General features: G+C 39.3%; 1 protein-coding gene across 3 annotated transcripts in view; it reads right to left on the bottom strand.

Moving 5' to 3' along the window:
* Window positions 1–468: 468 nt before the first annotated feature.
* The window catches only part of ZSCAN32 (zinc finger and SCAN domain containing 32), a 17,779-nt gene continuing 1,753 nt past the window's right edge, over window positions 469–16,494 (bottom strand). Inside the window, exons 2-8 of one of the 3 annotated variants that reach the window (XM_027859683.1) lie at window positions 9,967–10,114; window positions 9,619–9,802; window positions 7,828–8,032; window positions 6,579–6,670; window positions 6,094–6,220; window positions 5,432–5,641; window positions 469–2,324 (exon numbers count right to left, since the gene is read on the bottom strand). In XM_027859683.1, the coding sequence (XP_027715484.1) occupies window positions 1,441–2,324; window positions 5,432–5,641; window positions 6,094–6,220; window positions 6,579–6,670; window positions 7,828–8,032; window positions 9,619–9,759 (1,659 nt within the window). In that variant the 5' untranslated portion in view covers window positions 9,760–9,802; window positions 9,967–10,114 and the 3' untranslated portion in view covers window positions 469–1,440. Of the gene's footprint in view, window positions 2,325–5,431; window positions 5,642–6,093; window positions 6,221–6,578; window positions 6,671–7,827; window positions 8,033–9,618; window positions 10,115–10,574; window positions 10,603–16,494 lie in introns of those variants that run through there. The other 2 variants (XM_027859682.1, XM_027859681.1) reach the window with 2 other exon arrangements.

Raw genomic sequence — 16,494 nt, 5'->3', positions numbered from 1 at the left:
TAGTTAATCTATCTTCCAATACACTGTTTAATATAGCACTGAATAAATGATGCAAGTTGTCAATGGATGAGTGATCAACTAATAGCTCTGCTAGTAATTGATTTATTTTTCTTCAATAAAATTGCATAAACAAAAAAAAAGTGTCTAATTCTTTCCAAGGCATTTGCCTTTACAATATTGTTATCATTGTATAAGTTGTTCTGGTTCTGCTCACTTCACTTAGCATCAGAACATACAGGTTTCTCTAAAACCACGGCCTTCATCATGTTCTTTCATTTCTGTGACTCGATTCCCCATTCACTCAGTGACACTGACTTTGACTCTTATTTCACTTGGATATTCCACCTTATGTGATCCATTGCACAGAATCTGACCCCTATGGGAAGCCTGCTCTATGTACCCTGTATTGATTCCCTTATCAGTGCTAACATAAGTGAAGAAATTTTAAAAACAAAAACAAAACACAAAAGGGGTTGAGGGAGACTTTTATTTTCATCAGAAACAGTAATGTTTACAAACTCGTACAAATATTTGTTGAAGGAAAGGCAAGCCAATTTCTAATAGCCATGTTCTTAACTTACAGGCTAGAACTGGGACAAAATAAGAGATCACTACATTTTACTTCGCTTCAGTTTTTAAAAAGGCAAACCCAAATATTACATATATTCTAAAACCAAGTCATCCTACATTGGCTTGACCCTACTCCACTCCACTTTATTGGTGATGTTTTTCTATTCCTTCTATGCAATTGTGAACATCTCCCTTTTTACTCAATAGATCACAGTGCCAAAGATCCTCAAAGACCTAAAACTGGATTACTGGTTACCTATGGCTTAATTCTGAATGCATATTCACATCAGGAGGAAATATGCTACAGTATTAACTACCTCTACCTGAAGGATATGTGATTCCACATATCCTGGCCTTGGAGTTAGGAAGGCCTGGGTTCAAGTCATGTCTCTGACACAGTTGGGTTACCATGGGCAAGTCACAACCTTTTAGTAACCCAAACAATCTAAGACTCTAAGTTAAATGTAACTTACTTATCTGTACTGGTGAAAGGATTTTACACATTAGGGGTTCCATACATTGATGGAATCGTAGTTCTAAATCTAACCAAAAAAAAAAAAAAAGACCCACCAAGACCAGATCTGAAACACTTTTCACCTCTATTGGTTTGTCTGCACATCTTTAAGTGCTTGTGGGATCACAGAAAGAAAGGACTATTCCAAGGCTGAATTCATGGATCACATTTCTTTGCCTTACTAAAACTATGTAACAATAGGGCAGATTTAGTCAGAGCTGAGAAGTTTGATCCAGGTTTCTTGATTCTCTTCCTGAACTCTACAAAGCCAGCAAGAGATAGTTCTTAGGATATGGATCCACAGTCAGCTGTGATTTAAGAATTCTCTGTCATCCTTTCCCCCAAGCATCATCTTTTTATGATACGTTTCTCTCAAGTACATTAAGCCTTGACTGAATCAGAAACTTCTCTCTCATATGAACTCCCTGGTGTCTAGTAAGGGCAGAGCTCTTACTGAAGCTTTTCCCACACTGAGGACATTCATAGGGCTTCTCACCAGTGTGTGTTCTCTGATGGGCATTGAAGTGGGAACTATTGTTGAAACTTTTCCCGCACTCCCTACATTTATATGGACTCTCCCCAGTGTGAGCTCGCCGATGAGCACTAAACTGGGAGCTATTGTTGAACCTTTTCCCACACTCGTTACACTGATATGGCTTTTCTCCTGTGTGGGTTCTCTGGTGGACAATGAGGCTTGAGCTCTGATTAAAGCTTTTCCCACACTCACCACACTTGTAGGGCCTCTCTCCAGTATGGGTCCTCAGGTGTGCAGTGAGGTTGGAACGCTCACTGAAACTTTTTCCACATTCATTGCATTTGTGGGGTTTCTCACCTGTGTGGATTCTCTGATGCCTAACAAGATAAGAACCACGGCTAAAACTTTTCCCACACTCGTGACATTTAGTAGTCTTTTCTAATTCAGGGGTTGACTTGTGGGAATTTTGAGAGAAGCTATTTCCACGTGCAAGTTGTTTATAGTGTTTTTCTCCAACAGAGAGTTTCTGTTGACCTAGTTTCTTCATTAAATCTCTGTCCTGGAAAGCTGGTTTCCCTTGTCTCTCTCGTGGAAAATTCCTAAGTTGTTTTCTCAACTTGTTCACAGTCTCACAGGCTTCTTTCAGAACAGGATATTGGAAAATTTGTCGATTAAGTCTTCCTGGTATTGTTCTGCTCAGTTCTTCTTCTTCTGAATATTCCCATTTTAGATCCTCCTTTTTGATCTCATTCTTGATTTCTAAACCTGAAAGAATAGAAATTAATTGACTGTGCCAGAAAGAAAGGAAACCATGAGAAAATGGTTATGACTAAATTACTAGTGGAAGAAAATTCAGAAGCACAATGTCATGTGCTAAGTTTTACATTAATAAAAGTTGAATGTTTTACTTCCCCATTTGAGATCTGTTTAGTTACATTAAAAATCTGAGATTCTCAGTTCTTTTGAGTGATTTCAACCTATGTTTATGGAAAAACGACCACTACCAGCATCTTTTTTCTCTTATACTACATCTTTTGGTGGACACTGATAAGCAAGTTGTTTTGCACAAAAGCAAGGCCAAGAAGAGGAGATAATCCTTCTATATCAGGTTATCCTGAGGTATCTGTTCGATGCTAAAAGCCAAAGCACAAAGCTAAGGCTAGAAGACCCTCCTCTTAAATAGCCTAACCTCTAAAAACAGAAGGTTCCTCAGCATGGGTCCCTGAATAAAAAACCTTTTCTCTAGTTCTGATCAAATAATGCAGGGAGAAAATGATGGCTAGTACCAAGCAAACATAGCCCTGGGACTAGGAGAGACAACTCAGTGCTACCTTCTGCCATAGTAAGATCTGAAAAAAGACAAGTTTTATAGATTCAACACCCATAGAAATCCAAAGCCAGCATTCACATAGAAATGAGTAACAAAACCTGTCAAAAGTAAAATCAAGGTCAGACATTGAAATGGTGCCAGCAAGGAGATTCCTAGAATCACAGTCTCAATTTTGGAATGGACCTTGGGTATTTAGTCCAAATCAGTCTTTCCTACCCCCATTCTGAATGAAGAAATTCTTAGCATGTTGATTTTTTAAGAGGTTTTGGAAACCAAGGTTCTCTGCTTTCTGGCTAGGCTTCTTAAAACCCATTTTATCACTCTCTGAATTATCTATTATATATTCTTCCACAACCTCCCTAGGTTTCCAGCCCCCTGAGGCCTGTTTTCTACCTTGACCAGAAATAGATGTCACCTCTATGAGAACTTCAGGACTGGGGAGACAGGGCAAAGAAAGGGCAATACTATTGTCTCCCCCATGAGAACATAGGCAGAGGGCAGAGACTATCTTTGCTTTTGTATTTGTATCCCCGGGGCTTAGCACAGTGCTTGGCACATGGTAAGGGCTTAAGAAATGCTTTTTAATTTATTCACTTACTCAGGAATAAGAAATGTTGAGTTTCAAAGTAAAAGCAAAAGTGGATAGGTGAGAATCAAAGTAATACAAATAGATGGATTCTGATGAACTCAGAAGGGGATACAGAGGCTGAGCAAGGGGTACATATGCCCACACTCATTCCTGCTGCATTCTGTAGCATCTAGTCTAGCCCAACTCCTGTCTATACTTCCTGTGTTATCCTGTGCATATGAAACTCATAAGTTAATATTTTGATATAAAAATACTCCAAACTATGCTTATTCTGACATATGTTAGTGATTACCACTTAGCAGGAGCTAGAGTTTAGCCACCCTTTAGGCATATCCCTGAAATACAAATCAAGTCCAGAACCCTTCAAAAGACTTGAATTTATCTAGGGTTTGTCCAGGAGAGCTAAAATCGAGGTTTTCCCAAAATATCTAATCTGATTCCAGTCTAACTTTGATGGTCTTCGAGGGCAAGGCTATCCTCAACTTCTTTCTCCAAGTCTATTCTCAAGCCTAGTGTTCTAGGATGCTTAAAGGAGAATGAAGTTGACCACAGGTCTAAGTTTGGGGTATGTCAACAGGCCTATTTTTGTTCTGGTGATGACATAAAAGAAAACACAAGCCTATTTTATCACCTTTAGGGAGGCACTGAAATCATGTCAATTCATACTAATACTAATTTGTTTACAAACAGAGACATACTTTAATATCTTCACTGCAGATAGAAAGAAGTAAAGGTACATGCAGAGCCTAGGCAGGAGCAGGAAAGGAAGCAATGCTATGGCCAGGAAAGACAACACGAGCAGACCTGGACCAAACCAAAAATTCAATCCTAAATTGAATTTATGCAATGGTACCTTTCCAAGCATCAGAGGCAGTGTGGTGTAGTGGCTAGACTTGGTGTCAGAAGAATCTAGGTTCAAGTTCTGACTTGACACATACTAGCTAGTCATGTGACCATGGCAAGTCACAGAAATCCTCAGTGCCTCAGGAACTCTCCAAGTCTACAAATTACAGACAACTGCCATTCTGCATTGGTGAGGGGAATTTCCATACCAGGAGTTCCCCTACAGGGATAAAATCACAGGTCTGGAGCAAAAACAAACCCTATTCTAGGAAGTGTAACATTTAAGTACAGTTCTTTGTCTTGAGGAAATTTGTGCATTACATGGGATTTCTTTATATTCACATTTCCTAGATGAACAGAAAATCTTTTTTCCCCCCTGTGGGCTGAAACTATGGGAAATTTTACAATCATTTTCAAAGAATACAATCCACACCCTCCACTAAAGTCCTTCTCTTAAGCTTCATTGTGACATTGAATTCTTAAAGGCTCTGCTAGTGGAATTAAAGATCTGACTGGTCCTCCCAAGTTGAAAAGGTTTCAAATACAAGGAATGCTCTATTGTCAGGGTGGGGGTGGTAGAGTGTAGGAAAGGAAGGTTTTCAGGAAGTCATTTGGAATTGATAGTGCCTTTTTTTTTAAAAGAAAAGAGCATCAATTTTCTAAACATACAATTAATAAAAAAGATTTTGATTAAAGTTCAGCAACAAACTGTAATCTAAGGACCAGACTAAGTTCAGAAAGGCTGATCAACAGAAGGCTGGCCAGAGCAACTCAACCCTAAGAAGGTATGGAAGGGATACAACCTGAATCATTGGAGGGCCTGCTCAGACCACTGAAAACACATGACCTCAAGATACTGTGCTGGGATTTTTCCACATTCTATCAAATCCCAACATCACACCCCAGATGACAAAGGGAATACCAGCTATACAATCTTTGTAAATGGGGGAAAAAAGGAAGCCTGTTCTTGAGATGAGAACTTTCTGATTTGGTAAACTACTGCCCTATACTCCTGGCCATTCTGCTGATGGGTCCAGAGTTTTTCATACACCTGAGATTCATTGTGAATTGGAAGGAAAGTCTTTGTTTCCTCCAAACTGCAGTGCACACCTGTGATTTTCTCATCCTCCACGTCCCACCGTTGCTTCTGGTCTTCCCAGTTTTTTCCTTCCCTCTTTGCTTGTTTCTCATCAGTCTGTACTCGGTTCTCATTTGTACAGGAGCTACTTAGGACCTCTGTCTCCTTGCAACCCTGAAGATCTGGAATACGTGTATCTTTTCTATGTTCCACTGGAGAGATCAGAAGAGGTTTGGGAAGTCCTAAACATTGAAAAGTAGAAAGGGAAAATCATAGTTTACATTAACCACAAAGAATCCCCAAATTCAGGTAAACGCTAGAATCTCCCAGAGACAAGGGGATCTGAAGAGAAGTTTTTTGGTGGACTATTTAAGATGGTTGAGATATGATGCAGGGATTGGAAAACATGCTGATTTAGGGATAACAAAAGAGCGGCCAATTTGGGCCACCGCTGAAATCAGAAATTAGAGGAAATCTTTCCCATTGTGGATGAGGTAGGAAAGGACCCAGAAAGGTACCCGTGATTCAGTCCCTCCAAAAGTCCATGAAAGTAGGGTAGAAATTACTCTGAGAAGGGAAGAGTTCCTCTGTCACAAAAGGCAATGAAGCCTGTATCTCTCTCAGGTTCTGGTGTTTTGGAAACTGGGTTAGTAAACAAACTGGTTCTAAGTCTACAGGGGAAATGAAGCCTTACCCACTGAGTCCACATTTCTGTAATTCTCCTGCACGATACCCCTGTAGAGGACCCTCTGAGTAGAATTCAAACACCTCCACTCTTCCTGGGAGAAGGACATGGTCACATCCTCACATGTGACTGGTTCCTGTAACAACACCGGTACCTGCTGCTACCGAGAAAATAGCATCGCTCTATCCTAGGTTGAGGGGCAGAGACAGGAGCACAATGATCAGATCAGGACACAAGAAGAGAGCTGAGGTGAGGAGCCTCTGTAGTTAAAGTGAAGTATGGGTGGGGTGGAAAAGGGGGCAAAACAAGAGATTATATACTCAAATAATATGAGGGATGCCTGCAAGTAGTCAAATATGCTTTTAAAAAATCTACCTGATTTGCTTGGGAAGGAAGGGAGTTTGAAAACAGAAAGAAATGAACTCTAGACTATGAAAAAAAATCCCAGGATGAAACCTTGTGATTTCAGAAGGAATAGAGGAACTGCAGCTCACCTGAAACCCAGTTGTAAGGATTACAGCTTCCATCTCCTGATTTCTCTTCCTTCTGTCCCGGGGAAAGGCAGAAACCTGGGGAGTAAGCCTGGCTGAAGGAGGAAAAAGGAGTCATTAGAGGGATGGAAATTGATAAACATTCTGTGACTTTCTCTATGGTCATCTCTGAACTAATTTACTAACTCAATGAGATCCTCCCACAGCCCCTTATCCTTCTGATAGAACAGAAACCAAACAGACAGAACCAAAGAATCAGTGCCCTCTTTCAAAGTCTTCCAGGAATCCTGCACTTGTGACTAATTACCAGTATTATAAATCTGAGAAGAATGGTATATGAACTTTTGTGATCATGAGCCATTTAGTAGTCTAGATTAGAATCTGGGGACTAAAGCACAGTAATCTCTACTAGATAAAACTATTACCTGACTATAAATTCCATGAGGGCAGGAAATATGTTTTAACTAAACTTTCTCTCTCTCCTATGCCTAGGTTGAGGTATGGTTGTATGTTCTTCATACATTGGCCAGTTAACAAATGGTTGTGAAATTGAACTGAATCCCAATTCAGTTGCTGTCCTTGGCAAGGCCTGGTGCATCACATGGCAGAGAGCCAAAAAAAAAAAAAAAAACTTCCTAGGATTAGAAAAAAAAAAAAAGAGGTAAAACAAAACAGGAGGGACATTTTGCTTTGCTTTTAAAAACCAACAAAAAAATGAAACAAAGAAACCACTCATGTTAACATTATTCTTAGCCACATGAAGTTTGCCAATCCACAAACCAACTAGATAGGTTCATATTCAGAATCTAGTCATACAAAAATGGCCTGAGCTTTTTAAAAAGCTCAACAGCCACCAATATCAATTTTCAGTTAAGTAAAAAAGAGGTTAAAATGCAATTTCCAAGAGGCTGTTCCAGCCAATCAGCCTTACTGAAAAAGAAACTTCTACCTATGATTTTTGATCATTACATTTGGAAAAAAGGACCTCTGAGTAAAGACAAAAGGAAATGAAGAAACACTGTGAAGGAAAGGACATTGGAGGTGAAGAAATAGGGCTGACCTGCATTCATACGTAAAGCACTTCCTGACCGTAATTTATTATATCAATTAAATCATCCTGAAAAATCTCTTTCCTAAAGATCTTTAAGATTGGAACCCCTCCCCATGTGAGGTACTTCATCTGGCCCCCAGGAGATGTACTAGAGGGCCTGAGGTGTTCCTTTCCATCCACCAACCAACCACTGCTCCTTACTTGTTTCTGGTCTGAGCTGAGGCTCCTGTTCATAGCCTGACTGTTCCTGCAGTCCCTGATGAGGGCTCCACGATGCATCCTTTGACAGATCATCCTCCTGCTGGTTCTCCTCTTGCTTTAGCTGGTAGCTCATGGACTCCTGTGGTGTCTTCACAGGCACTATCTTCTCCACAAGCACTTCTGGGTTTTGCACACTGACTGGAAACTGGGAATAGCACCATATATAGTTACTATATAGTCTAATATTGGACATAATTCCAGGAAAAGCTCAATCTAAAAACCCCCAGAGAGAGGCATGAAAACTAACTACATCAGAAAGCAGAAATAGTAACTAAAATATTATTCCTTGAGCTACTGTGTTTCCACTTTCACAGGAAGTTTACAGAAGTCAAAGGTTGACTTCTTTTGAAATGAGCAAATATTTTCTATTTAGAGAAACCTATGATGCTCTTGGTAAGAATACTGTCATAAAAGAACTACAGCACTCTCCTGACACGGCCTTCACCATAACTTGCTAAGGATTCCCAAATCTTCGAATTGGGAGGGACCACAACGACCATCTGATTCAACATGAATGTGAACAAGAATCACCCATAGGACTATCATCAGGTTTTTTGCTGAAGACCTCTACCAAAGGTGAACTCATCACTTCCCAGGGCAGCCCATTAGACTTTTGCATTCCCCCAATGAATAACCTCATGTACATTTCACCTTTATCTCAGGTTCTCTTCTTCCACTAACCTAAGCACACTCTGATTGCTCAATAAAATTTAAATTCTTTTGTGGCCCTTCACGAGATACTTCCATTTCAGCCATATTAATCTTAACATTACCCATCTATGCCAAAGTTAGAACAATTATACTGCCCAACTCTCCATCACCAACTTTCATCCTTTTCAGACTTCAGATCCTTATTCAAGCCCTAACTCTTCCCATCAAAGCTTCCAGCCACAACTGTCAACTCAGCATCCTTACCTTGAGCCAGGAAAGACAACCAATGCCCTCTCTTCACTCAAGGGAGGCAGTGACTCAGTACGATGGAAAGAGTGACAGCTTTGTAGTCAAAGGAGTTGGGTTTGAATCCTGACTCTGGCACTTATGAATTGTGTGTCCTTGGGAAGGTCACTTTAACCCTTGTGGGTCTCAGTTTGGCTGGACTCGATGACCTCCAAGGTCCCTTCAGCTCTACATCTATGATCCTAAGGAAGCTGGAGAGGGCTCAGCTTGGTAGGCTCTTCTATGTCAATGTTACAATGTGTAAAGCCCGTGCTTTGTTATGCCCACAAAGCTATTAGCTCCTTGATAAAAAGAACCACGTCTGGAACAGCTTTATCTCTTTCTTAGCATTAACACAGTGCCTTGAACAAAGTAGGATCTCAATAACATATATTAGTTGAATGGATTAACTGACTGATGTGATAGAAAAAGGCAATTTTTTTCCTTGCAGTATGGTGGGAAAACTACTGAACTTGGAATTAGAAATCCATTGATTACAACTCCACATTTACTAATGGTGTGACTTTGGACAAGTTACTCCTGTAAGCCTCAGTTTCTACATTTGCAAAATGGGATGACAATGCTCACAAATCTCCAGAGAGTGAGTAAGCACTTTAAAAATGTAAGTTGCTAGCAGCAGTAGTAGTGGTGATGGTAGCATAGTATCACACAAGATAGGGTAAAAAAAAAAATCTCAGAAAGGTAAGGGAGATCCTTTGTCTCTGATGCCAGTTGACACTCTAATAGCCTCAGCGAAGCTTCTTCCTACCATTATCAAGTATTTCTCTTTCTCACCTGTTGTTCTGGTCTCTCAGTCTCTTTTTGCAAATCCTCAACGAGCGCCACAGCCTCCTCCCCATTTTCTGGATGATGCTCCCTCACCTGGACCTGGATCTCCCCAGGCAGGATGGTCAGGAACTGCTCCAGCACCAGCATTTCCAAGATTTGTTCTTTTGAGTTTGTCTTGGGCCTCAGCCACCTACAACAAAGTTCCCAGAGCGTACTAAAAGCTTCATGGGGCCCAGCCACCTCTTGGTAGCAGAACTGCCTGAAATGCTGACGGAAGGTTTCCGAGTCAGCTGTTCCTTCCACCTGAAGGACAGTTTTCTGACCCCCGGTAGAGTTTTTCTGTGGAGCCTGTACCTGGCGGGTTGAGGCTGCAGCCATCGTTCACCTCAGAGGATGACTTCACTCCAGATGGTCCTTGACTCTGGGGGGTAAGCTCTGTCTCTCTGTCATGTCACTACGTTGCCACCACCATGAACTGGTCCCCAGTGAGAGTAGCTTCTCTCTGGGCTCAGGGAGACAAAACAGTGTCAGTGACAAATATAAGAACAAGCCATTCTCAATTCACCCTGGGGGCTCAAAGAACTAATAAGGACTAGGAATATTCTGCAGCCCATCTTCTCAGACAGACATCTAAGGAGTACAGGCCATCTGTCAGAGATGCAACAGAGGGTGGAGGGAAACTATGAAGTGATTGTTGTGCTTTACCCTCCAACCCCTTTCACCATCGGCAATCTACCTTTGTCCTTCATCTTAGACCTGCTCTCTTCATGACTCTACTAACTTAAGGCATAACCTAAAACACTAAAAATAGGAAAAGTCCTTTGTTTTCCTTACAGCCAATAAAGATATTGTTTCCCATGCCATCAACAGCCTTTCTCCTGCTGCCTACAGAGCCACTTCACCTGTCTAAAATGTGGCCTGGCTCGGCATCCCTCATACAAAGATGGTTCCTGGTTACTCACTTTCTGCCCATCACACTCCCAGTATGCTTGGGTATTTTTGTTCTCTGTTTTTCTCTTCCACTCAATACTCCTGGGTCCTTTTTACCAAAGTGCCACCATTTCCAGAAGAAGGACTTGTTCCATGATTTTAGAAACGGCCCTACACAAATGCACTGTTGGTGAAGCTGAGAATTTGTCCAATTATTCTGAAAGCAATTTGGGACTATACCCAAAAAGTCACTAAACTATGCATACTCTTTTACTCAAAGATACTAATACTAGGCATATACCCCATGCAGATGAAAGAAGGAAAAGGACCCATAGGCACAAAAATATTTATAACAGAATTTTTCTCTTAGAGTAAAATGGAAACAAAATGAATGCTCATCAATTAGGGGAATGGCTGAACAAGTGATGATATAGGGATAAAATCTAAACCTGTGGTGTCACTGGTGTCAGGAACTCTCAAGTGAGGTAATTCCTTCCATCAATGCAGATTAGAGTCTTCTCTGCCACTTATAGTCTGCAATAGTTGCCTAGAGCAGAGTGTGGCCCTAACCAGATAAAAATGTAATTGGGAGATATTTAACAAAATAAATTTTAAAAAATAAAACAAAAACAATAAAACAGATAATGTTAGTTTGCGGTTTTCTAAGTCAATATGTGACCTGATGGGTTGCTATTTGAGTTTGACACCACTGCCATAAAGCATTGAGAGGTTAAGGGACGTGCCCCGCCGTGATCACACAGAGCCAACGTGTGTCAGAGGCAGGACTTGAACCCTGATCTCTTAGCTTTAAGGTCAGTTCTCTATCCACCAGACCATGTTGCCTCTACAAATGAATGTCTTGTACCATAAAAAGTGACCAAAGGGATGAATTCAGATAAGCTGGGAAGAGTTGTAAGAAATGACACCAAATGAAGCAAAAAACACCAGGAGAACAATTAATACCATATCACTGTAAAGGAAAACAACTCGGAAAGACTATAGAACTTTGATCAATGCAATGAACAATCATGACTCCAGAAGACTAAAGATGAAGAATCAGCGATCTCACCTTTTGGCAGACAGATGAGAGACAGAAGACACAGTATGAGACATCTATTTTCAGATAGACAATGTATGGATTTGTTTTGCTGGACTATATTTATTTGTTATAAGGGAGGGCTTTTATTCTGGAAGGAGGAGAGAGAAAGACACAGGAAAGAATGGGACAATAGTGATATTTTTAAAAAGTGCCAATGAAACATTTTTTAAAAAACACAAAAGAGAACAAAAGAAGGCGCAGACAAGCTTGACAGTGGTACTATTACTCTATTAAATTGATATATACTATTATTCTATTAAATTGACATGGGGGAAAAAAAGCTGTACATAATAGAGATACACCACAGTTTCTTTTTTCTGTTCTTATTTGTGTATGGAAAAGTTCATGTTTGTTGATATTTGTCAACAAATAACAATTATATAATAATATAAGGGAGTGAGAGCAAAGAAATGGCCCTATTACTATCCCTTCTTGCAGTGTGGATGATTGTTTCTTCCTATCTTGCTGGTGATGTCTTTATGGGCATCTCCTACCTAATGCTGCACTGACCAACACAACTTCACAACAATATTAATACAGCACAACCAAAAGGTCATTGCAAAATCCCATGTCTTGTTTGGCTGATCGCGCATTTATTACATTGTTCCTATTAAATTAACTGACTCCACAACATTGTTTTATCTAACATTACACTTCAGGTAACAAACTAACAACATTGGAACCCTTTGCCTGTGACTCTCTGACATGTCCAAACAGACGAGACTATCTTGTTGAAATTCTGTGGAATACCTAGCAGACACCTTAGCAGAACTTGGATTTATCTTACTTCCAAAGAATATTCACTTATCATTACATGTCACTTTACAACATCACTTTGAGGTAAGCAGGACTACAGAAATCAAAGTCATGATTATTACATGAGTGTCACCATTTTTACAAATGGAGAAACTGTTACAAAACAGTACAAAACCTCATCTGTACAATTGAGATGACAACCCTGGGTAAAGGTAGGGAGTAGATCTATGATTTCATGGGCATAGGGAACTCACAGGCAAGGAAACTCCCTCTACCAGTGCAGGTTAGCACCTTTTCTACAACTTGTATTAGAAAGTTTCCTAAAGCACTGGTAGGTTAAGTAACTTGCCCAGGTCACACAGCCAGGATGTGTCAGATAGCACTAGACCCCAGGCCTTCCTGCTCTCAATGTTGGCTCTCTATTCATTGCATTACCTTGCCTCTAAATAACATCAGGCAAGAGGGAAAAAATTTTTTCCCAGTCACACCTACAAAAACAGGTGAACCTTGTAGAATTTGTGTGCAGATTTCATATATGCTTCAGATTTCATCCATCCCACTACTTTCTACTTTTCAACTAAAAGATGAAAAATAATTTTTTACTAAATAAAATTGTACATATTTAATTCACCTAAAATGGAGCTACTGATGATTTTATTACATATTTTTTTCCTGTGGAACATCCCCTCTCAGCATTCAACAGTAGTCAACTAATGCGCTTAGACTCTATTTGCCCTGCTATCACTTCTTTTCTGGAGATTTAAAAATTTTTATTTATTTTTGTTGATGTCTTCTATTTTTATATCACATTCATTTCTGAACTTATTCCCTTCTCCTCCCCTTGCCCTTCCAGCCCATTCAGCCATCCCTTATAACAAAGGATCTTTTTAAAAGAGAAGAAAGCAGTTCAACAAGCTAACCATACATCGATCATGGTGAACAGGATTTGCAATATCTCAAATCCATAACACTCCACCTCTGCAATGAAGGGATAGACCTCATCTCCTTCTCAGAAACATTAGAGCCCAAATCCAGAACTTCCAGGTCAAGGAAAAGATACTGCAAATATCTAGAAAGAAAGATGTCAAGTACCAAGGATCTAGAATCACACACTATTTAGTAGCCATCACTATAAAGGAGCAGAGAACATGGAATATGGCATTCCAGAAGGCTAAAGATATAGGCTTACAACCAATAATACTTTAACCAACAAAACTGAGTATAACCTACAGGGAGAAAAAATAGACTTTTAATGAAATAGAGGACTTCCAACATTCCTGATGAAAAAAATCAGAGTTGCATAGAAACTTTGAATTCAAACACAGAAGTTAAGAGAAACATCAAGCAGCAAATATGAACAATGATAATTGAATAAACAAGGATAAACTGCTTATATTTTAGTATAGAGAAATGATACATGTGACCCTGCTGATCTCTATCACTATCAGCATCAGTGGTTATACAGAGTCTAATTAGATGGCTCAGGAGTAATCCTGTTACATCTTCATGATCTTAAGAGAAAAATGGAAAGGGAAGGGAAGCAGAATGGAGGGGTTGAGGAAGAAGGGAAAGGAAGGTTAGAGAAAATTTTCTCAAAAAATTAGGGTGTACAAATAGAAATCTATACAATAAGGAGAAGGGGATGGAAACAACTGATACTTCAACCTCACTCTCATCTGAACTGGTTAGAAGAAGAAGGAATATATTCATACACAGAGTTGGGTACAGAAATGAATTCTATTTAACATGGAAATAGGAGATGAAAGGGAAAATGGGGGAGAGGGAATGAGAGGAAGGGCAGATTAAGGGAGGATTTAGTCCTAAGCAAAACAAACTCCAAAGAGGTACAAAAATATGTATAGCTCTTTTGAGGTGGCAAAGAATGGGAATCAGAGGGGATCCTCATAAACTGGAGAAGGAATGAACAAATTATGATATATAAATGTGATGGACTACTATTGTGTTATAAGAAATGAAGAGGATGATTTCAGAGAAACCTGGAAAGACTTGTGTGATCTAATACCAAGTGAAGTAAACAGAACCAGGAGAACAAGTCATACAATGATGGCAATATGGCAAAGGCAAACAATTTTTAAACAATCAGGAACTTTTATCAGCATAATGACCAATCAAGATTTTAGAGACTAATGATGAAATACACTACCCACCTCCTGATAGCAAGGGGAAAGTCTCGGAGCACAAAATGAGACAAAAAAAATTTTTGGATAGGGCCAACATGGAAAATTGTTTTGATTTACTAAGCAGGTTTATAACAGGGTTTGTTTTTCTTTAGTTCTAAAGTTGTGGGGGAGGGAGAAGGCTGCCGTAGGATGGTAAGAAGGCAAGTTTTTGCTGTCTGAAAAAAATATATATATGTATATAATTCTTAAAAAGAATCAATAACGATGTCTACCAAATAATTCCCAGCAGACCGCAGACAGAAAAGCCTGCTGCATATTGAGAGTTTTGCTGCACGACTAAACCAGCATGAACTCATGCTGGCTTGCACAGAATGTATGCATGATTCAGGTAAGAACAACTAGTGATTTCTTGATACCAGCTCCTACTCCTAATGCCCACAACCAAGTCAAACTTCATTATCCCCTAATATTGCATAATTTATATCAATGATACTGGTGAAAGAAAATCCATTTGCTTTTAAATTCAGCAACCAAAAATATATATGAAATATCAAGAAATACCCATTTGACCAAATGTGTATTGAACACCATATCCATCCATTGTACCAACTAGCTGTCTAAAGACCATGATGAATAGCACTCAGGAAGTTCAATATAAAAAAGCAAACCAATTAAATCATTTGTTAAAACAGCTTTTAAGACCAAAAATTCTCAATTCTAAGTTTGTGACACTTCAGAATAGTTCAAGAACATTTCTTGAAAATTAGAAATTTTGTTCTCATTTACTTTAGATTGGGAAGATGGAAATTAAACAAACAAGTACCTGAGTGATCAAAGCAGAGATTAAAGAGAGATTCCTTTATGAATATCCCATTGTAACTCTATTTCTTGTATAGTCCCTACATATGTCTCATGGGTACACCTTCCCACTCAATGGAATCAGTGGCTGGAGAAGGCTTTGTTTGGGGTAAAGTTGTACTGAGCTTTTAGCAAACTTATTAATAACTAATGAAGAGATAAGTTCCAGTTTTCTCCTTTCATTCAGAAAGACAGATTTGAGATTCAGTTAGACTAAAAAGGTTTTAACATGATGCTTTTTAAGTCCTTATTTTTCTCCCCTCAGTTCTCTCACAGTCAAAGTGAAATACATACGTGGCCTCTAACAGGTACAAATAAACACCCTGGGTGCCTTCCATCCCAGGATCATAGATGGTCTCGATGGCTACTCCTGAGACTAAAGGGTGGGAAGGGGATCCCTGCTGAAGGTACTAGAAAGTAGGGGAGAAGAGCCAGTAACACAAAGAACATGGCAATCAGTGGCCAATCCTATATTAAACCAATAACGTAAGAGAAAGTAAATTTCTTAAAGGTAAAGACTACTTTATTTTTGTCTTTGTATTCCTAGCACCTAGCTGACATTGTTGTTTGGATGGACCTGTGATTTCACTGCTATATGGAACTCCTTATAAGGAAACTTCCTTTATCAATGCAGTTCAGCACCAGCTCTGTAATTTATGATCTTAGAGAGTAGTCAAGGGTATGGGCCTGCCTGGCCAAATACGAATATTTCAAATAAGAAGTCAAATGGGAAGTTGGAAAATATGAATATTATACAATTTAATTCAATATTTAAGTACCTAGTATGAGACACGTTAGCTACATTTAAGATACAGATTTTTTTTTTAAAGATAGAACTCATAATCTAATAGAAGGGAAGGGGAAATAGGCAAATAACAAAAGAGAATGTGATTAAATGCAAAGGAAAGGCCCAGGCAAAATGCCAAGATAAATTTAAGGTCTATGTTTAGCCATATGAAAAATGTTCCAAATTTTTCACAATCAGCTAAATGCAAATTAAAGCAAATCTAAGGTTCCACCTTACACCTATAAGATTGTCAAAGAAGGAAGAAAGGAAGGAAGGAAGGAAGGAAGGAAGGAAGGAAGGAAGGAAGGAAG

This window comes from Vombatus ursinus, unplaced genomic scaffold, assembly GCF_900497805.2.
Source record: "Vombatus ursinus unplaced genomic scaffold, bare-nosed wombat genome assembly UNPS02014171.1, whole genome shotgun sequence".
NCBI classification, from domain to species: Eukaryota; Metazoa; Chordata; class Mammalia; order Diprotodontia; family Vombatidae; genus Vombatus; species Vombatus ursinus.
Note: the sequence above shows the minus strand (reverse complement) of the source record. Positions and strands in the feature narration are given on the sequence as shown.